This window comes from Poromitra crassiceps (assembly GCF_964638095.1).
Source record: "Poromitra crassiceps genome assembly, chromosome: 10".
In the NCBI taxonomy this organism is placed as follows: Eukaryota; Metazoa; Chordata; class Actinopteri; order Beryciformes; family Melamphaidae; genus Poromitra; species Poromitra crassiceps.
In genome coordinates, this window is record NC_139631.1 from 46,732,547 (window position 1) to 46,754,543 (window position 21,997).

At 45.3% G+C, this 21,997-nt stretch overlaps 1 protein-coding gene across 1 annotated transcript in view; it reads left to right on the forward strand.

The window, feature by feature from the left end:
* Positions 1–7,551: 7,551 nt before the first annotated feature.
* The window catches only part of LOC310784479 (NACHT, LRR and PYD domains-containing protein 12-like), a gene marked incomplete at its 3' end in the record, with an annotated part of 143,621 nt that continues 129,175 nt past the window's right edge, over positions 7,552–21,997 (forward strand). Inside the window, exons 1-3 of the mRNA XM_083645467.1 lie at positions 7,552–7,666; positions 15,755–15,848; positions 18,360–18,464. Coding sequence (XP_083501593.1) covers positions 7,625–7,666; positions 15,755–15,848; positions 18,360–18,464 — 241 coding nt within the window. The 5' untranslated portion in view covers positions 7,552–7,624. The remainder of the gene's footprint in view (positions 7,667–15,754; positions 15,849–18,359; positions 18,465–21,997) is intronic.

The window sequence follows — 21,997 nt, forward strand, 5'->3', positions numbered from 1 at the left end:
TTGAATGAGGAAAAAGGACATACCGGTAGCCTACAAGTAGACTAATTTACATTATTAACTTTGGGTTAAGGTAGCCTAGGCCATGTGCTCATATGTGTGTACCAGTATTAGTGTAATCAGTAAATTAGCGCGATATTTCTAATGTTGTTTCTGGGTTCCAAAACAATCTGTTTCCCTGTGCGGTGCGCAGTGCGCACTTTGCCTGCCCATTCATTGGAGAGACCAAAATTCCAAGATACAATATCTGAAGTTTCTCAAAGTTGAAACTACCTCTGCAGTAGTAGCCTACAATGAAACAAGACAGACTTAATGGACTGGCAACAATCTCCATATAAAATGAACTGGCAGAGAGAATCCTAATAGAGGATGATTGGATTTATTTAAAGACCTTTGCTGACACAGCCCCCGCTGGTGTCCACTTCTGAAAGGTAAACAAGCTTTATTTGCCAACAGCTCGTAACAACAACTCGCCTTTGTTAAGTTGTGAATCTGCTGATGATATAGGCTATAGGCTAAATACATTGTGAGTCTTATATTACTGTGCTTGCGCCGCCGTGCGCACATTCCGTGTTTTATGCACATGAGAAAGTGGTAGATAAGAGAGATTTGCATAGTTTGAGGGTCTGAAAAATGTGATTATTTGGAAAATATCTGTGCTGTATCATGACTGCTGTGGTTATTGGAGTTATTATGGAGACCTGTGCAGACCTGTGGCACGTTATTTTTGTAGGTAGGCTATATGGATGTGCAAAATGCCTGCATATTGCGTCATGCATACTTTGATGCTGGTATGGTGTTGCCAATTGGGGGCGGCCTAATTTGTTCTCGCCTAGAGCGGCAGAATGGCACGCGCCGGCCCTGGCTAGGCTACTGTAGGCTTTATAACTAGGAGATGAGGCAGTTATTGGGCTGGGTAGCCTACTAAACGTTATATGCCCCCCGCCCCCTCTCTCCCCCGATGTCATAGGGCGCTATCAAACGTAGCCAAATAATCGGGAAAGGTCATATTTTCTTCAATACTACCTTTGGTGTGAATATGATAAAGTGTGGTTATTTATGGTGGAGGGAGGGTCATGCATTTATCTCCAGTCACTCAGGGAGGGACATGGACAAATATTTATAGATCTGGGGAGGGTGAAGGAAAAAAACGAAAACAAAGTCGCCCCTGCACCATACCCCCCCCTCTCATAAATAACAGTCCCTTAAGAACTCTGTTGAGGGCTTTCTTCAAAGAGCTGGACTCAATAATTCTGTCCTATATTTGGAATTATAAGAACCATAGAATTGCATTGCGAAAATTCACTTGCAAAAACCTAAGTCTGCAGGGGGGCTGGCCTTACCAGTGTTTAGGCATTATTACTGGGCTGCCAATGTTAGGGCTCTGATGTTTTGTCGACAAGGGACTCCTGGCAATTTAACTCTCGGGCCCCCCCTGCTGTGGCTGAAAATGGAGGCCGGCTCTATCGCCAGCTCCTCCTTGCCAGCCATGTTGTTTTCTAAGCTAGAGGAGCCTGGGACTTTGAAAGGTTTGAGTTTTGTTGTGAAAAACTCAGTCAGAATTCTGAATTAGGTTAGGAAAGTTTTGAATATACCAGATGCGTCTATTCAGACACCAATTTGTCTTTTTTGCCCTCATGGTCAGATATAATTTGCCATGCCTGGAGTGAGAAGGGGCTGGTCTCCATCAGAGACCTGTATATTGATGGCCAATTTGCATCCTTTGATCTTCTTGAAGGGTAATTTGAATTGTCCCAAGCACATCTTTATAGATATATACAAGTTAGACATGATGTCCGATCCAAGATTCATGATTTTGAAGTTCTACCAAATGAACATGCTTTTTTTGAGGTTTTGTTACGTCTGCCCAACTCCAGGGATCTTATTTATAGGTTTGTGTGTTTGTTCGACTGCATTAAGGCCCCCACTGAGAGGATCAGAGAGGCATGGCAGGAGGAACTTTGTACTGATCTACCGGAAATCATATGGGAGTCTGTCTGTGGTCCAGCTCTGCTAAATTACCAGCAGACACCAGCTGATCCAATTTAAAGTCACTCACCATCTTCATTACTCCAAGCATAGCTTACACAAGATCTCGACTTCTGTATCACTATGTGATAGGTGTCGGGTGTCGGAGGGCACACTGTTCCATGCTTTTTGGTCTGGCCCTTCACTGTCCGGATTCTGGGCCAAAATATTTGACTGGTACTCTTAAGGCCTACAAAATAATCCTTCAACCGGAGGCGGAACTCGCCATGTTCGGCTGCTCAGAATCCTTTTTGCTCCTCCCAAAGGCCGTGCAGCAATCTCTGACACAGGGGATGACTGTTGCCAAGAAACTAATTCTGAAGGAATTGAAGTCCTCCTCTCCACCTCCTTTTCAGCGGTGGCTGACAGACATGGTCTCAATTATACTTTTTATTTTATTTTATTTATTTCATAGGGACAGTGCAGCATTAATGAACATGTAAATGTGCCGGATTGTAGCCTTAGCTAATTTCCATCCGTACTCCCTCGACAGGTAGATGTAAAGTGCATAGAGTTAAAAAAGAAAAATTAGTGCATACATAGGGCAACTGACAGGGATACAATGTAACTAACACATACATACATTATGGGATAAAGTATAGTGTATACGTAAAGGAGACATATAGACTTACAGAGACATACATATACTGTACATAAAGGAGGCATTGGACTTTCAGGGGTATACTGTACATATACAAGGAAACAAAGACAGGAGACATTAGAGACATTGCCTAAAGGAGACATTAGACTTTCAGGAATGTACATTATACAAGAAACAAACACATGGAGCAAAAAAAAGGGTTTAAAAGTGGTCACAGTTTTGGTTGGTTCTGAGCCATGACTTTAACAGTCCCTTAAAGGTGTGGATGCTGCTACACTCTCTGACTGACAGTGGTAAGCTGTTTCACAGTTTGCTACCTCTGTAGGACAAAACATTTTGTCTGACAAAGGACCGTCTCAGAGGTAGTTCACAGTCGCCTCTCGCTGAGTTTCTCGTAGTGTTCTGCATAGCTCTCCGCTTGATAAAATATTCTAAAGGAGGTGGCGCTAGCCCATGAAGGACCTTATAGATCAGGGGTGGGCAATTATTTTTCATGGGCGGCCACATGAGAAACCCAGATTGTTTCCGGGGGCCGAACAAATATTGTCATGTCGTAACCCATGGATGGGTAACTTTGATGATAGAGAGGGCCACAAAAAATGTCCTCACTACCAGGTTTTGCTGAGGGCCGAATGGCGCCAGCGTGAAAAATTTGGTGCATTTGAAGCCACGTTTAGAGGAATAACTAATTTTAAATTAACAGTTGTGATGTCATTATTCAGTCTTAACCACCAATTTTTCATCCTTTTCTCACTCACTCCTATGTCACCACCTGCTCTCCCTGCAGGACTTGACATTAACTTTTTTGACCTCCTGCCAATATGGCTGCTAGATTTTAAAGTTACCAGCCAATTAGAATTTCCACTAGCCAAAATGTTTTTCTTGAAATAAATCAGAATATGAGTGGGTTAATTTAAGCATAAGTATCAGTAAGTGGCCCGGGATGATCAAAGCCTGTGTTGAGGGTCACACGAACAAAAATGCAGTCTTGAAGCTAAATAAATCCAAAACCAATGAGTTAATTATTAAAATTTCTAATTCAATGTAGCCTTTTAGTCATAAAGATTATTGAAAGATATTCCATTATTCCAGACTGAAATGCTATAACAGAAGTGGAGTATTGACCAGAATGACATGAACATTTGGACATTTATTCAGCGGGTATCTTGCATGTTGCGTTCAGGTGCACTGTGTAAAAAAAAAAAAAAAAAAAAAATGCAATTCCATCGCGGGCCACACAGGTGGCGCCCGCGGGCCGTAGTTTGCCCATGTATGTTATAGATCATACAGGCAATTTTATTTATTTTTATAATTGTCAAAGCTGAGGAGCTTGTACTTTAGAAGGATATTGCAATTATGGTAAGATGTAGGTTTCTTATCTAAAATTTTCAGAGCCTTTTTATATAGAGACTTGATGGGCTTCAAAGTGGTTACTCCTGTGAAGGACCAGCTCGTAAAGCAGTAATCTATATGTGCAAATATCATTAAGTGGAGAAAAGTTAAGGCCACACTGTCAGTTAGAGATGCTCTAATCTGCCTGAAGTTGCAGAGATCGAATTTGAGTGTTCAATACCTTTTTAATATGACTCTTGAAGGAAAGTGTGGAGTCCAAAGTGAGCCCTAGGTATTGAACTCACTTACAGTTTCTATCTCCACCCCTCCTACAAGAATCTTGAGATGTGGGTTTGAGATGTTTTTTTAGAAGACCACGCCTACTGTTTTCTTGGTGTTTAGTGCAAGATAAGATTTTTCAAGCCAAACCTGCCAAACCATGACACAAAATTTGTGTCATGGCTGCAGAGAGTGTTTGAGGCATCCTCTATGGTTTTGGATGGAGTAAGAATTACTGCGTATGGAGAGACTCAGTTTCCAGAGGACCAATTCATTGAAGACATTTTTAGTTACCTGGGACCCGTTCCTGACCTATTTTGACTAGGTTAAAAATGACAAGTGACTCACAAGTGGGGAAAAAATAACTCTGTTGAGAAGCTAACCCTGACCATGTTAAAACTCTGTTGAGAAGCTAACCTTAACCATGTTGGTGCATATTTGAAGATCGTGGTGACCTGAACACTTCAACTGGAGAGCTGAGGATCAGAGGATTGACCAGAGAAGACAGTGGATTCTACACAGCAGATATCAACGAGAAAGTCAACAGCCAGACTCAACTCAATGTCATCTGTAAGTTACTATGCTTTGGCAGTTTGGTCAATTTCAAGTGGGTGACGTGGAGCGTGATGTGTGTTCTTTTCCCTGAATTCACCACTTGGTGGCAACCTCCGTCTTTGAAAAATGAAGCCAACGCAGAAGTGCAAATGACTGGTTCCCCAAATGCCCACATGAGGCTGGCTCCAAAATAGAGTAAAACCCCATAGACCCCATATTAAAAGGCCCAAATTTACAACACAAATAAACATGTTTACAGCCTGGTATAACTCACCCGTTTATAGTCTATGGCTCCAAAGAGAAGTCTGATTGTAGAAGTCAAGTAAAATGACCCTACTTCTCACTTGATTTATAACCTAAGTACACTTTCCTAATGAGTTTATGTTCTCTATCGCCAGTTACAATTCTTCTTCAATACAGCATGATGTTCATTTAGTCAATTATGTTCCCATTTCCATTTAGAGTTAAATTGACCATAAAGCAGATATGATTGCCCGGTCATGATTCACAGAGCCTGTCCAGTGATCGTGCAACTCGCTGATCACGAACCAATAGCAGTGGATCTGTCGAGGTGATGGTCATAATGCCAAACTCAAGGCTTCAATACAGGAGACCACAAACCAATGGGTGACATCACAGTAGCTACGTCCATATTTGTATACAGTCTATGGTTGTGCCCCCCCAAAAACACTTATTTTCAGCTTTAAAGGTATACTCTGCAACTCTTTCATAAAAAATAAATAAAAAATAAAATGTTTATTTTGATGATTACACCATCACCACCACCATGTTTTCCCCACAAAAACATACATTTATATATAATACTGTGGCAGTGTGTTTATGTGGGCAGCCCCGTGTGTGTATTTTCGTGGTTAGCCATTGTTTACATTACATTGTTGTGTTCTGTGTTCATGTGGTCGAGTGAGCTTGACAATACATGGAGAGAGAGCACCATGGTGGTGCTGGTTATGTTATAAAGGCACAAATAAACACACACCTACCTTCAAACCATCGCGGGATGAGCGTTTCCTGGTTTAAGTCCGCTTTGCTGCGAGTTCAGCTCAGAACATCTTAGCGATGCTATTGGCTGGCTGCGATGTTATTGGCTGGAGTGGCTGGAGGCTCCATGCCCCACGTGGGGTCTCTCTCCACCCAAAAGCATCCCGGAAAACCAAAACATTGCCAATACAGCACAGGGCAGGATCGCTCCATGTAAACGCACCCTCACACACAATTCCAATATGCCATAAGTGATGATTGATAGGGGAAACTTTTGTATGATGATGAAAGAGTTGCATAGTATACATTTAATTATGATTTTTAACTCACCCAGATTTCTGTAACGCCCCGAGCAGCGGCCACAGGAAATAAAGGAATGTGTAATGTGTGTATTTATGGCAGCTCATATCCTTATAGACAATGATGTGACCCAATGTATTTACCTCTGCCAGCCTCCAGTGCTCTGTGTTCTTTCTGGGGACTGTGAAACAAAGTCCCCGGATGTGTCTCACATCAGTGGACCAAGCCACCATGACAGGCCATGGCATGGTAAACACCGCTGATATTGTGCATTTGAATTTGATGGCCGCAGGTATTTATTTGAGCTGGAATAACATCATACAGTATGGATTACAAACTGAGGAGCATGGGGAACGGGAGCTTCTCTTGATGAACAGCAGACAGAGACAGGGTGAGCACGCTGCACCCTGCACCGCATTTTACCCAATGCGGTATTGGGTAAAAATGCCCAATACCGCATTCATTTTCTCATTGACTCTATGTTGGATATGAGCTGCTGCGTGTGAGAAAATAAGCTATTTACAGGACGTAAATGTAAGCATTACATACGCCAGTTTTTCCTCTGTTCCAGGCCGCTGCCACTGTTATAGCTTTGTAGTCCATCGATAAAAAAAACAGGGTTCAAAATCATAATTAAATTTGGAAATAAGGTCCAGGTTGTAAAAAAAACTTAATTCTCCTTTAAATGCACATTACATGGAAAAAGTGTCTGAGTGTCTCTGTCACTTTTATCTGTCTGCATTGAGACAGAGAAATCAATAAAAACAGAAACAATAGAGGGCGCTCAGTATAGTGCATACCTCCGTCATGACGTGGTGTTACGTGAGTCCGTGTGGGAGTTAGGCTCCTTTTTGTGATTGAACATGCCCATTACCACGCCCGCTTTTGGGTAGTGCATGTGGAAAGTTAATCAGTTCTAAGTTGGCCCATGACCTGCTTTTCTGACAAGTTTTGTGCAAATCCGTTGATAACTTTTTGAGGTACCCTGCTGGCTGACAAACAAACAAACAAAAACATTAACCTGATGCTGCCAGATGGTTTGTTTTCACATAACCATCTGGAAATGAGTTGCTCGGGAAACAGTTTCAAAGGGCAGGCGCTTTCAAAAAATACCTGGCAGGTGATTGGATGAACCATCTATCACAGGCTTGCACTTGCCAGCGTCACACCAAAGCCCGCCCCTAGCTGCCTCAGGACCCTGATTGGTGTGAACCACAGGTGGTTCACACCAATAGATTACACTGTGACAAGATGGATTTGTCATGTGATCGTGATCTCATGATCTCGCATGAATCCAGCTGCCTCACAAGGTTATGAAAACATAACCTCTCATCAACTCCAGGTAAAAATGTCCATGTGATTGATCCTGACTGTAACAGCCTTCTTCTCCTCCTCTCTCCTCCAACAACAGCTGCTGTCTCTAAACCCTCCATCTCTACATTGTGTGATGCTGGTTTGACTCGCTGTATTCTGAGCTGTGACACAAACATCACAGACGCTGAACCAGTCAGCTACACCTGGTGGAAGGACAACATGAAGAAGACTGACTTACCCAAAGAGCAAAAGATTACAAAGGTACAAGTACGACGAAGCTAGTATGATTTGTTTTAGGATGCTTCCAATTTGGGCGTTGGCCTAAGAAGACTGTCATTAATCAGATTATGGGTTTAAGCTGCTGAAGTGTCCTTGAGCAAGAGACTGAATCCCTTCCAGCTCCAGTCTTCTCTGTAGCTGAGCTCCAGGTCTCCTTTTAATCAAAGGTTAAAGGCTAAGTTCACCCAAAAATGAAAATTCTGTCATTATCTACTCACCCCCATGCCACTGGAAGGACAGGTGAAGTGTTAGTATTAGTTTTACAGCAAAACACCGTTGCAGAATTCTGAAGTGGATAGTGACCAATTTTCGAACATAAAAAAGGCTCCATAGTGCTCGTCTGGCATAATCCAAGTCTCCAGAAGCCCTGAGATGCCAATTTGAAAAGATGTAATTTACAAGCTGTTTTTTTTGCTGAAATCTGCACTGCACATATTTCAGCTAAGAACAGGTTGTAAATCATGTCTTTCCAAGTCAACTTGGCATCTCAGGGCTTCTGGAGACTTGGATGGAGCCCGAGGCGGATTTTTAGCCATCAGTCAGTCTGTCAGTCATGTCACAGAAAGGACGTTTATTTCGGGGCCGCTTGGTGAGATCCCCTCTCGTTTCCCGACGGGGTGGTGTTTCAATCGTGCTGCTTTAATGTTCACCCCCGCCCACTTGCGGTGCTCCCTGGACTACCACACACACACACACACACACACACACACACACACACACACACACACACACACACACACACACACACACACACACACACACACACACACACACACACACACACACACACACACACACACACACGGTTCGTTTGGCACGCATGTGAATGGCAGATTAATTGCACGTTTCACCATCAGTGATACACTGAACTGCTGCTGTCCCTTTTGACAGTAACAGTTAATGTTACCTACATCGATGCAGAGTTGCAGTGATCCTAGTCTCTGCAAGTGAGACTACAGTGATCCATGTATCAGAGTTGCAGTGAAGAATTGCGTTACTTTACAATGAGGGGAAAAGAGCGAGCGGCTGACTCAAGTAAGTGACTGTGACATCAGCCATTGTCAGTGGGCACACTGGGCTTTGTCATTACTGAAATGGATCACAAGGTTGTGAACTTTATGCAGCTTTTACAGGATGATACTACCAGTCACATGTCTGCCTTCCCTTTGAAAAACACAGCTGTGCTCCACAGTGAGTTACGTCTGCCTTCCCTTTGAAAAACACAGCTGTGCTCCACAGTGAGTTACGTCTGCCTTCCCTTTGAAAAACACAGTTGCGCTCCACAGTGAGTTATGTCTGCCTTCCCTTTGAAAAACAGCTCCACTCCACAGTGAGTTATGTCTGCCTTCCCTTTGAAAAACACAGCTGCGCTCCACAGTGAGTTACATCTGCCTTCCCTTTGAAAAACACAGCTGTGCTCCACAGTGAGTTACGTCTGCCTTCCCTTTGAAAAACACAGCTGCGCTCCACAGTGAGTTACGTCTGCCTTCCCTTTGAAAAACACAGCTGCGCTCCACAGTGAGTTACATCTGCCTTCCCTTTGAAAAACACAGCTGCGCTCCACAGTGAGTTATGTCTGCCTTCCCTTTGAAAAACACAGCTGCACTCCACAGTGAGTTACATCTGCCTTCCCTTTGAAAAACACAGCTGTGCTCCACAGTGAGTTACATCTGCCTTCCCTTTGAAAAACACAGCTGCGCTCCACAGTGAGTTACGTCTGCCTTCCCTTTGAAAAACACAGCTGTGCTCCACAGTGAGTTACGTCTGCCTTCCCTTTGAAAAACACAGCTGCTCTCCACAGTGAGTTACGTCTGCCTTCCCTTTGAAAAACACAGCTGTGCTCCACAGTGAGTTACGTCTGCCTTCCCTTTGAAAAACACAGCTGTGCTTCACAGTGAGTTACATCTGCCTTCCCTTTGAAAAACACAGCTGCGCTCCACAGTGAGTTACGTCTGCCTTCCCTTTGAAAAACACAGCTGTGCTCCACAGTGAGTTACATCTGTCTTCACTTTGAAAAACACAGCTGCGCTCCACAGTGAGTTACGTCTGCCTTCACTTTGAAAAACACAGCTGTGCTCCACAGTGAGTTACGTCTGCCTTCCCTTTGAAAAACAGCTGCGCTCCTCAGTGAGTTACGTCTGCCTTCCCTTTGAAAAACACAGCTGCGCTCCACAGTGAGTTACATCTGCCTTCCCTTTGAAAAACACAGCTGCGCTCCACAGTGAGTTACGTCTGCCTTCCCTTTGAAAAACACAGCTGCTCTCCACAGTGAGTTACGTCTGCCTTCCCTTTGAAAAACACAGCTGCTCTCCACAGTGAGTTACGTCTGCCTTCCCTTTGAAAAACACAGCTGTGCTTCACAGTGAGTTACATCTGTCTTCCCTTTGAAAAACACAGCTGCGCTCCACAGTGAGTTACGTCTGCCTTCCCTTTGAAAAACACAGCTGCGCTCCACAGTGAGTTACGTCTGCCATCCCTTTGAAAAACACAGCTGCGCTCCACAGTGAGTTACGTCTGCCTTCCCTTTGAAAAACACAGCTGCGCTCCACAGTGAGTTACGTCTGCCTTCCCTTTGAAAAACACAGCTGCGCTCCACAGTGAGTTACGTCTGCCTTCACTTTGAAAAACACAGCTGTGCTTCACAGTGAGTTACGTCTGCCTTCCCTTTGAAAAACACAGCTGTGCTCCACAGTGAGTTACGCATGTCTTCCCTTTGAAAAACACAGCTGTGCTCCACAGTGAGTTACGTCTGTCTTCCCTTTGAAAAACACAGCTCTGCTCCACAGTGAGTTACGTCTACCTTCCCTTTGAAAAACACAGCTGCGCTCCACAGTGAGTTACGTCTACCTTCCCTTTGAAAAACACAGCTGCGCTCCACAGTGAGTTACGTCTACCTTTCCTTTGAAAAACACAGCTGTGCTCCACAGTGAGTTACGCCTGCCTTCTTTGAAAAACACAGCTGTGCTCCACAGTGAGTTACATCTGCCTTCCCTTTGAAAAACACAGCTATGCTCCACAGTGAGTTACATCTGCCTTCCCTTTGAAAAACACAGCTGTGCTCCACAGTGAGTTACGTCTGTCTTCCCATTGAAAAACACAGCTCTGCTCCACAGTGAGTTACGTCTGCCTTCCCTTTGAAAAACACAGCTGTGCTCCACAGTGAGTTACGTCTGCCTTCCCTTTGAAAAACACAGCTGTGCTCCACAGTGAGTTACGTCTGCCTTCCCTTTGAAAAACACAGCTGCGCTCCATAGTGAGTTACGTCTGCCTTTTATGAAAAACACAGCTGCGCTCCGCAAGTGAGTTACAGTTCAGTTCAGTTTTATTGATATCCCGAAGGAAATTAGATTTGCAGCAGGCATCAACAACACAGTAAACAAAAACAACATCAGACGACATCACAGATTATAACAGCTATAATAGCTACGGGAGCGAACAGGTTTGAGCAAAAAAAAGGAAAAGTACATTGCCCCTACAAGACACTGACAACATTGTGCAATAATGCACTGATAATGCATTAAAGTGCATAAGCAGAGACAATCAAGGTAGATTCAAAAGAACGACCAATAAAAATACTACTAATAAAGTGTGATGCATTAAAGTGCATGGTGATAATGTAACCAGTGCATTAAAGTGCATAATACCGAAACAATATTGATCATAAAAAACATAATAAAAAACAAGGCATTGAAGTGCAAATGCATAAGAAGTAGTATGGGGTGTGCAGACAAGCATAGCCCAGGAGATTAAGCCTGTCTATAGCAACAGGAATAAAAGAGACCCTGGCACGCCGCGTCCTGATCTTTGGCATCCTAAAACGGCGGCCAGATGGGAGGAGGTCAAACTCCTGAAACAGTGGGTGCTCAGAACAGTCGAGAATAAGCTTAGCCTTGCTCCTTATGTAACGTGGCCAACTTTTACATGTTAAAAAATGCTTAAAAGGGTCCTTAATAAAATGTTGCCCGACAACGCCACCTAGGGTTGCAGCAGAGCCTAGAACTAGTTCTAAAAGATTAAAAGCTGCACAGGTTAATTTAAAACCAGGAGTAAGCAGAGTTAAAAACTTCAACCAAGGTAAAAAGGGAATAACAATGTTTATTTATAAAAATAGGTGACCCAGCCCAGCCCAAGTCCACTGACTGAAGATCCAGGTCCACTTGTCTCAGTCCTATCCTTCAAAAGCACCTTTAAAGACCAAACACAGCGTCAGCCACCACTGCCACTCAAGTTAACTTTTCAAGGCAAATATCCACTGCAAAACGTCCACTGCAAATTAATAGCCACACTGCATGCTAATCACTCGTGATAGGAACCCGTAGGTATTAAGCTTGACAAATCTCACAGTAATTGGGTCGAGGCTAGGGGGATGTGCTGCAATAGCAGTCAAAAAGTCCTGGTGGTCCTGGCAAGGGGTAGTGACAGCAAGTGGAACTACCGAATATTTTAAAAGTGGCTGGGGCTAAAAGGGCCCATTAAGATCAAAACTATGAATAAAAATGTCCAAGATAAAACGCTAAAAGCAGGTCTAAAATATGGCAATCGCTGTGTTCTATAAAATGCTGGACAGGAGGAAAGGAGCAAGGGGTACTTAACTCGAGAGAGGGGCACGTCGCAACGCCACCCCTCTGCTGCGGTCCAATGGCTTCCCCCTTGATTTCACGGATGAGACGCTTGCTTCTCCAACGCAGCTCGCCGAATCACAGGCCTCGTCCGGATAGGTGCTGTGTTGGCTCTCCACTCTCCTGGGTCTGTCCTGGTGCGCTGTGTGGCCTCCTCGCTGTATCGGCCGTCTCCCTCCGTCTCTCGTTGGCTCGGTGTGTTCTCTGAATACTCTTGGAGGAGGAACGGCAACATGGAAGAGACTGTGGAGCCCCACCCCGCCCACGACTCCCAGTTCCAGGTGGAGCGGCTTCTGGGCCTTCCCCCTCTCTCCTTCACCCCCGTGAATCCACCCATAGGTATGCCTGGAGAGAGGGGTACTCAGCGGCCATCCCAGACTAAGCCGCTCACACCTGCATCTCACCCAAGCCGCGGGCAGGGCTACACACGGCTCCCCATCTCAGCGGCTCCGCCTCTGAACTCCTGCAGTCAGCACGGCATCTCCATTCCCCTCTGGTCTGTCTGCCATTGTTTGTGTCTCATGCTGCTTATATCCCCACACCTGTGCTGCCTGCACAGGTGCGGGTACTTTCTGTGATTGCTGTGGCCTTCAGGGACAGTCAAACACAACATACAAAGCATTACAAAAACTGGCCCCATCACATCTTACCCGCTTAAGGTATATATCCTGGAGCTGGGCTTGCTGCACCCCCATCACTTTACCTGCCACTTTGATAAGCCTTGCCAGCCTGTTCTTATTGGACAGGGAGAGGAAACCAAACCAAGCCACACAGCAATAAGAAAGAACAGACTCAATAAAGCACTGATAAAACAAAGTCATTATAACATTGCAAACTTTAAATGAACTCAGTTTTCTTAAAAAGAAGAGGCGCTACTGGACCTTTTTGCATACAGCATCAGTGTTTGATTCAAAGCTCAGCTTATTGTCAATGACAGTCCCCAGGTATTTATATTCTGGGACAATATCGACTTCCTTATCCTGGATGATGGAGGTATAAGGAGTGCTGCTACTGTAGGTCGAGATTTCCGAAAATCAATAAAGGTCTACGTCTGCCTTCCCTTTCAAAAACACAGCTCCGCTCCACTTCGGGCAAGTTGGACATATATTGACAGATTCGCACTTGCTGCAATATAGCTCATAAGCGAGCCATTTGGAATGCACAAACTCTTTTAGTAAGGTAGACAACGAGCTACAACCTCATTTTCACCTAAACGTCCTCCGAGCTGGACAAATAACATTGGTCTCTATGTGCAGCCGCCTGTGCAGGAGAGAGCTGCAAACCCGAGGGTACCCTCGCGGGCCCCTCGGGCCTGTCCAATAGGATGAATCAGCGTGACGTCACTTGCCACCCCGCGGCAGTTAATAGTATGAGTTGTGCCAAACAAACGTTAATATCTCAAAAACTATACATCACATCGCTTATATTTTGACATTCTGAGTGAGAGCAGAAGTAGCTCAAGTTTGATGTACAGTATATATGCATGTCGTGTTAAAGTTGTGTGAACTGTCACAGTTTTTAAAATGTAAACAGAGTTAACTGGCTAGATTCAGACACACAAGTCTCGCGCAACTTGGGCTCCATAAGGTTCCATTGCCGTTGCCACCCAATGACGCGGTTTGTTTACCAAAATGCTGCTCGGCTGATCCCTCGTATACGGGCTGGGGCCGGGCTTTTTTTTTAATGTATAGCTCCGGGCCGGGTTCGGGCCCATTTCAATAATAAAATAAAATGAAGCTCTATTACTCGCTTTATTTTACACAGCAGAGTGAGACCAAGAGGAGGAGGAGGAGCGCACACACACACACACACACACACACACACACACACACACACACACACGCACACGCACACCGTCCCCACACATACACACCAGTGGCAGCTGTACGGCAACCATTTTAGGGCATCCTCGTCCGTCAGAGTATAGGCTATCATTCCTCAGTCTAAGCGTTGTCAGTTGTCATGTCTCCTATAGTAAACCGTCGAGTGTGCTCTGAAACACCTTCAGTCCTCACACAAAAACGTTGTCATTCCTTCTGCCTCACTTATCACTCAAACTAGCTGTCAGGCATCACTCCTCAGGTCTCACACAAAAACGTTGTCGATCCTCCTGCCTCAGAGTATAGGCTATCGTTCCTCAGTCTAAGCGTTGTCAGTTGTCATGTCTCCTATAGTAAACCGTCGAGTATATATAGTCTATTGTCAATTAAACTAGATGTTCCTCTTAGAACATGTGCTTGCTACAGCTGTAAATTACAGGTGCAATTTATTTTCTTATCTTATTTTATTTAACTTTATTGTAGATAGGATAACTTAAATGCTGTGCTTTCTTGACATGTTTCTGACATGGTTTCTATGTCTGACATATTTTTGACATTGGCTTTTTCTTTTTGTGTGTTTTTTACTGAGATATACTGACATTGACTTCTGCTGTAACACAAGAATTTCCCCCAGGGGATTAATAAAGTACTCTATCTATCTATCTTATAGGCAACACAGTCTCACTGACAAAAATATCAACGTTTTGGACCAACGAGTTTAGAGCCTCTCTGCAGCACGGCTGCATGCTGGATGCACAGCACAGAGAGGGAGAGAGAGATGTGTCGTCATATCGTGATATTGACGTCGGGCCTCGCGGCGGGCTGGGGCCGATTAATTTCATAAGTCCTCGGGGCCGGGCCGATTGCCATGGGCTGGGCTGGGCTGGGGCCGAAATTTCAGGCCCGTGCAGCTCTCTACTGTGCGGCCAGTGCTTAGGGACCATCTACAAAGTGCAACACAAAGCTACTACACAAATATTCCATAACTTCACTGTCGTACAGTGTAGCTTCACCAAAATCACATCACACATCAATGGCCTCCTGCTGCGTATACTACAGCACTAACTATGGACAAAAAATATTTTTACAATTTTGGCAAATTTTGTATTGGGAAAATTAGTCCAGAACTTCATTCTCATACAATGTAGTGTCACCAAAATCACAGCACACATCAATTGCCTCCTGTTGGTTAAACTACAGCACTAACTTTGAAAAAATAGCATTTTCATCACACACACACACACACACACACACACAGACACCAATTGAATGGAATAACAACTGCCACAATTTGCCCTCACTCCATCCGTGCCGGTACCCCATCTAGCCACATCCCGGGTAAGCCTGCCCTACACGACGCACGTGGTCCTGGGCTGAATTTGTTTACGTTAAGAAAGTTGGTCACCATTCACTTCAGTTGTTTAGGAGAATTCTGCAACAGTGTTTTGCTGTGAATCTCTGTGAAACTGTGAAAGATAATGACTGGATTTTCATTTTGGGGTGAATTTATCCTTTAAAGGCATCAAGTGAGCTTAAAATGAAAGAGTTGAATGAAAAGAGTTTAAAATGAAAGTGAAATGTGGCTGAGTGATTGGTTTGTTGAGCCAATTCTGTTTGACTGATTTCTTTAGGATCAGGATTGGACCTATACGTCGTTCAGCTGTAAGGTGAAGAACCCAGTCAGTGAGGAGGTCAGCCAACCCATCAGCAACCCCTTCAACCCGAGTGAGTTACCTCACTTCAACATGTTTAATGTAGCATTGATTTACGTAACATTGCAAAAATCAGGCACATCCTGTCTCAGAAAGACAGAAAAACTAGTTCATGCATTTGTTACTTCTAGGCTCGATTATTGCAATTCTGTATTATCAGGCCGCCCCAAAAAGTCTCTAAAGACTAAAGCTGATCCAGAATGCTGCTGCAACATGTTCTGACAAGAACTAGGAAAAGAGATCATATTTCTCACATACTAGCTTCTCTGCACTGGGTCCCAGTAAAATCCAGAATATAATTTAAAATCCTCCTCCTCACCTACATGGACGAGCTCCCGTTGCTAGCTGTGATGTGCGTAAAAAACTGGTTAAAAACATCTTCATTTTTCACATCCTGTTTTGGTGACTGGTGAAACTGCGTGGATTATTTTGGGAGATTTTTTTTTCATGATTGCAGTCACCAGCAGTTTGGACTAACATTACCTCTCATATGGCAAATGGCAAGGAGTCATGGTCTCATCTAGCTTTAGAGACCACAGCTCTTTTCCACCTTCAGATAAGAGCCCTGCCGCTAACCATGCAATTCACCCTTGATGTTTTTCCCTCTGCCTATACCACCATCTCTAGGTGTTACTTACCTTAGCTGAGTAGTGAAGTGAAGACGGGCCTAATACCACCATCTCTAGACATTACTTACCTTAGCTGAGTAGTGAAGTGAAGACGGGCCTATACCACCGTCTCTAGACATTACTTACCTCAGCTGAGTAGTGAAGTGAAGACGGGCCTAATACCACCATCTCTAGACATTACTTACCTTAGCTGAGCAGTGAAGTGAAGATGGGCCTATACCACCGTCTCTAGGCATTACTTACCTTAGCTGAGCAGTGAAGTGAAGACGGGCCTATACCACCATCTCTAGACATTACTTACCTTAACTGAGTAGTGAAGTGAAGATGGGCCTATACCACCATCTCTAGACATTACTTACCTTAACTGAGTAGTGAAGTGAAGATGGGCCTATACCACCATCTCTAGACATTACTTACCTTAGCTGAGTAGTGAAGTGAAGACTGGCCTAATACCACCGTCTCTAGACATTACTTACATCAGCTGAGCAGTGAAGTGAAGACGGGCCTATACCACCGTCTCTAGGCATTACTTACCATAGCTGAGCAGTGAAGTGAAGACGGGCCTATACCACCATCTCTAGACATTACTTACCTTAGCTGGGCAGTGACGTGAAGACAGGCCTATACCACCGTCTCTAGACATTACTTACCTCAGCTGAGCAGTGAAGTGAAGACGGGCCTATACCACCGTCCCTAGGCATTACTTACCTTAGCTGAGCAGTAAAGTGAAGACGGGCCTATACCACCATCTCTAGGCATTACTTACCTTAGCTGAGCAGTGAAGTGAAGACAGGCCCTATACCACCATCTCTAGACATTACTTACCTTAATCTGGGAATTGAAGTGAAGATGGGCCTATACCACCGTCTCCAGACATTACTTATCTTAGCTAGCCAGTGAAGTGAAGATGGCTTTCGAACAATGAAAGCCTTCTCTATAATGTGTGATGTGTGGTAGATGTACACATCTGTATAAAACCCACGGGTAACACTTTATAATAGCTTTCAGTTGTAAATGATTTATAAGCCTTTAGTTAATGATGAACTAGCCATTTACAAAACATTGATATACATTTGTAGACGATTAATAAATGCAATGTTAACATATCACAAATGTGTTGTAAGTCATCTATAAACATTTAGTGAATGAAGTGTTCCTCACCTGTTATAAATGATGTGTAAATCATTTACAATTCATTTTCAAGGCTTTCTGCATCCCCTAATCTAAAGTGTAACCATTCATCACACATAAATATGTTACGTACAAGGGGGTAGCTCTGTTTGTGAAAATTGAAGCCAAAGCAGAAGTGACTTAAACCTGCATTCTTTCAAATGGTCTGCAGGGGGCGACTCCACTGGCTCCAAAAAGAAGTCTGACTGTATGGAAGTCAATGGAAATATGACCCTGCTTCTCACTTGATTTATATCCTCAGTAAACACTTTTCCTAATGAGGTTATGGTCTCAATCACTAGTTTCAGACTATGTTGTAGTTGCAGACTACGTTTTGGGGCGTGATTGACAGGTCGCTTGTCCATTGATAACACAACTCACTGATCACAGACCAGGCCGTGCCCTGATGGGAAACCCCTGGTCTCGTGTCGAGATCCAACATGGGAATGGCCAAAAACTAATGGGTCGCCCCCTGGCATTCGAAATAATGCAGGTTTACATGCACCTCCGCATTGGATTCAATTTTGACAGACAGAGCTACTACTCCCTTGTATGTAACACATTCATTGCTCACCAGGTGTACTGCAAGTAGGGGGCAGCAGTGAGTGAGCACAAGACATCAGTTCAAATTTGTCTATTTGTAAAGCGTCTCAAGATAACTTTTGTTATGATTTGGCGCTATACAAATACAATTGACTTGACACATGTTTCTATTTTTTCTGCAGAGTCTGATGGTGAACGGAAACGCAGAACAGGGAGAATAGTCACCATCTCCGTGGTAGTGACCATGTTGCTGCTCGTCATAATGCCCATTGCCAAACGCTTACGAGGTAGGAAACCATGAAATACTACATTTAAATTTACGATGAATTACTGTAAAATTGAGTTATTAATATTATGCTGTAATTAAACTGATATTTGCCTCTAATTGACAGTATTCACATTCACTTGTGCCTGTGCTTATTTAAAGTGATAATACGGAAGATTTCCATTTTCTTGTCTCTGACAACACCTATGGCCATGAGCAGTAATTGCAGGTGAGATCCAGAGTTGTCAGGAACCTAACCTGCAGAGTGAGACTATAGTGTTAGCTCCGCCCACCCTGTGTCACCACAGACACGACATTCATAAATGCTGCAATACTGAAAATGCAAAGGCTTCTATAGGCTCATTCACCATTGTGTTAACTCACTATCAGATAGAGAGTGACTTAACAGACATTTATTTAGATGAAAATCTTCCGTATTATCACTTTAAGGATAGGGTTAGTTACTGTACGGTTTTTTACTGCACCAACTACTTTGACACAATAATCTCCCTCCGCACGGGGTGCGTTCTTGACTGGATGACGGTGTATTACTCAAGCAAACTCGATACTGTCTTTTACCGTTTATTTCACACACACATTCATTCATACAGGCTATATGCTATGCTACACTGTGTACAGTAAACCAGTTCGGTTGCCAGCAGGTAATCGACTGTAAAACACAAATACACAGACAACAGCAACATTAACGACATGGTATAGGTATCGAGTGTATAAGACACATATTCGAGCACGTTAATGGTAGCAACATACAGGTAATAATATTATTTATCACAGCTTTTCTCTTACCAGCTCCGCATACCACTCAGAACGACAACGAAATCACATATGAGGATCAGCCGGTCGACGCATGCGCAACAGAAGAAACCTGATGTACCATTAAACGTAAACAAAATACACACCCCACCGTTACACAGTATTAAAAATGACTACACCATTAATCAAAATAATAACTTTTCATAAAGATATGTTGCATCCCCTTACATTTTAGATTTACCACCCCATAAAAGAAATAGTAATTATAAACATAAGACTAATAAAGTGCGAGTGACCACTACTACCGCACGAGGCCACTATTCTACTTCAACACTTTACTTTTTCGACTCCTCAAGTAATAGAAAACAACACACCTCCCACCTGGGCTACTGGTCATTGAACAAGTAGGCCACAATAAACAATTAACACAACGGTGCTGCATAGAAGGAAAAAAGGGTTAGAAAAACGCACACTATAACAGCACACTGAGGACAGTTCTGGTTCCACTGTTAGTGTCTCTTAGGCACTCTGAGGAGCCAGCGTGGCCCCTCCTTGTTCCTCCACTGGCAGTAACACCACCAATCTCCTAACGTCCCTGTGGAGAAGGGAGGAAGGACAGGGTCCCTTATCCTTCCTCGCCTGGCTCAGGCTGATGGGGAGACTATGGCAAGTCTTCACCTTGACGTCCCGGACAACGCCCTTGTCATCCGGACACGCCTCCACCACCCGACCCAGCTTGAAACGACCTCGGAGGGCGTTTTGGTCTGCGACCCAGACCAAGTCCCCGACAGCGACATTTCTGGCCGGAGCATGCCATTTTTGTCGGACGAAAAGGTGAGGGCCAGCCAATTGACTCCAGCGCTTCCAAAACTTGTCTACCCCCACCTGAACAGCCCGTAGACGACTGAACGGGTAGGTAGGGAAGTCAAATCCTCGGGTATCGCCACTGGGCCCCGCTCGTCCCAGTAGCAAAGAGTTGGGCGTCACAACGTCCACAGTCTCATCCTGAACCTGGGCTCTTGCTCCGATCGGCCTTTCGTTGGAGAGGTTGGCAGCCAGGTAGAGGAGGGTTTGAAACTCCAAGGTGGTAAGGTCACCCTCCTCACCCACGCTGCTCAACGCTCTCTTCAACACACGGACAGCCGCCTCCGCTGCTCCATTTCGATGCGGCGAGTCTGCAGGGCTAAACTCCCATGCCCAGTCAGTCCCGGCCGTCGCTGCTCTCCCCTGGACATCCTCCTTGTTGATGCCCGCCAGGAAGCTGTAGAGATCCTCCAGCGCTGGTTTGGCCCCCACAAAGTTGGTCCCCACGTCGGACCAGAGCTTCTGGGGATGACCCCTCAAGGCGGTGAATCGCTGATATGTCTTGAGAAAGCCCTCAGTCGACAGGTTCTCTACCAAGTCTGCATGGACCGCTCTCGAGGCCATGCAACTAAATACTACACCCCAGACCTTCATCTTCGCTCTCCGCCTCGCCGCGTCCCTGACCGTGTACGGACCAAACAAGTCCAGCGTGGTGTACTCAAAGGGCGCCGCTGGTCTGGTGCGTGCAGGGGGAAGATTGCCCATTACTTGAGTGCCCAGCTTGGCTCTGCGCTTCCGGCAGTGTACACAAGAGTCAACCACTTGGCGGGCGGTCCTAGGGCCTTGTAACACCCAGGCCCTCTTTCTCATCCGGAGGAGGGTACCGGCAACGCCTTCATGGTTGGCCCGGTGTGCTTCCTCGGCGAGAAGGGTGCTGATGCGCTCTTTGTAAGGGATCAACGGAACCCCGGGAATCTCCTCGTCCACCGTCTGGACACGGCCGCGGCATAGTAAAAGGCCCGTCTCATTATCTTTGCTCACAACGAGTCGGTTGAGAGTTGTTGTGGGGAAGGACACTCCTGCCTGGGCAGCGAGGCATAAGTCCTGAACCGCAGCCTCGCACTCTGTGACTGTGAGCGCTGCCTCCCACCGCACTCGCTTACCGGTCCGAATCCTGGTGAATGAGAGCACGGCTCTGCGGACCCACCCCACGGCCCCACAGAGTTTGGTTAAGGTCCCGTACCTCGAAAGGTCCATCTGACCCACGAGAGCTGAACCCCAAAACCTCTTTGGACTGCAGACATCAAGGGCCGCCGCCGCCGACCCCGGAGCATCACCTGGAGAGGCCCCCATGGCACCGGCCGGAGAAGACTCTGCAGTTGCTCCTCCCCCGACGATGGCCCCGACTGGTGTTGACGACCTCTTCGCCTGGGCTCTTGTCACGACGGCGGAGAAAGCTTTTCTCTGTAGATTGCTCACGATCTCCCTGGTACCGGCGGCCACATCTGCAGCAGATTTCATGGGCCACTCCTTCACTGGTCTGGTCAGGAACTCGGGACCTTTCTGCCACAGGGAGTCCCCGTCAAGCTGTTCAGGGGAACATCCTCTTGTGACTAGATCGGCCACGTTATACTGACCGGGAACCCACCACCAGTCAGTTACAGGTCCAGCCTTCTGTATCTCACCAACACGGTTAGCAAAGAAGGTCTGGAACCCATAACTCTCTCGTTGGATCGCCCCCAGCACAGTCTGGCTGTCCACAAAGTGATACCACTTTTCTACTTCTAAACGTCCATGCTTCAGCATGTGCCCCTTCAAACGTGTGGCAAAGACGGCCCCGCAGATCTCCGCCTTAACCGCCTCGCCCTTCTGATCGAGGGGGGTCAATTTGGCTTTTGACTCCACGAGCCGCGTCTCAACCCCGCCCGGGGTCTCCCAGCGCAGGTAGAGCACCGCCCCATAGGAGTCACAGCTGCC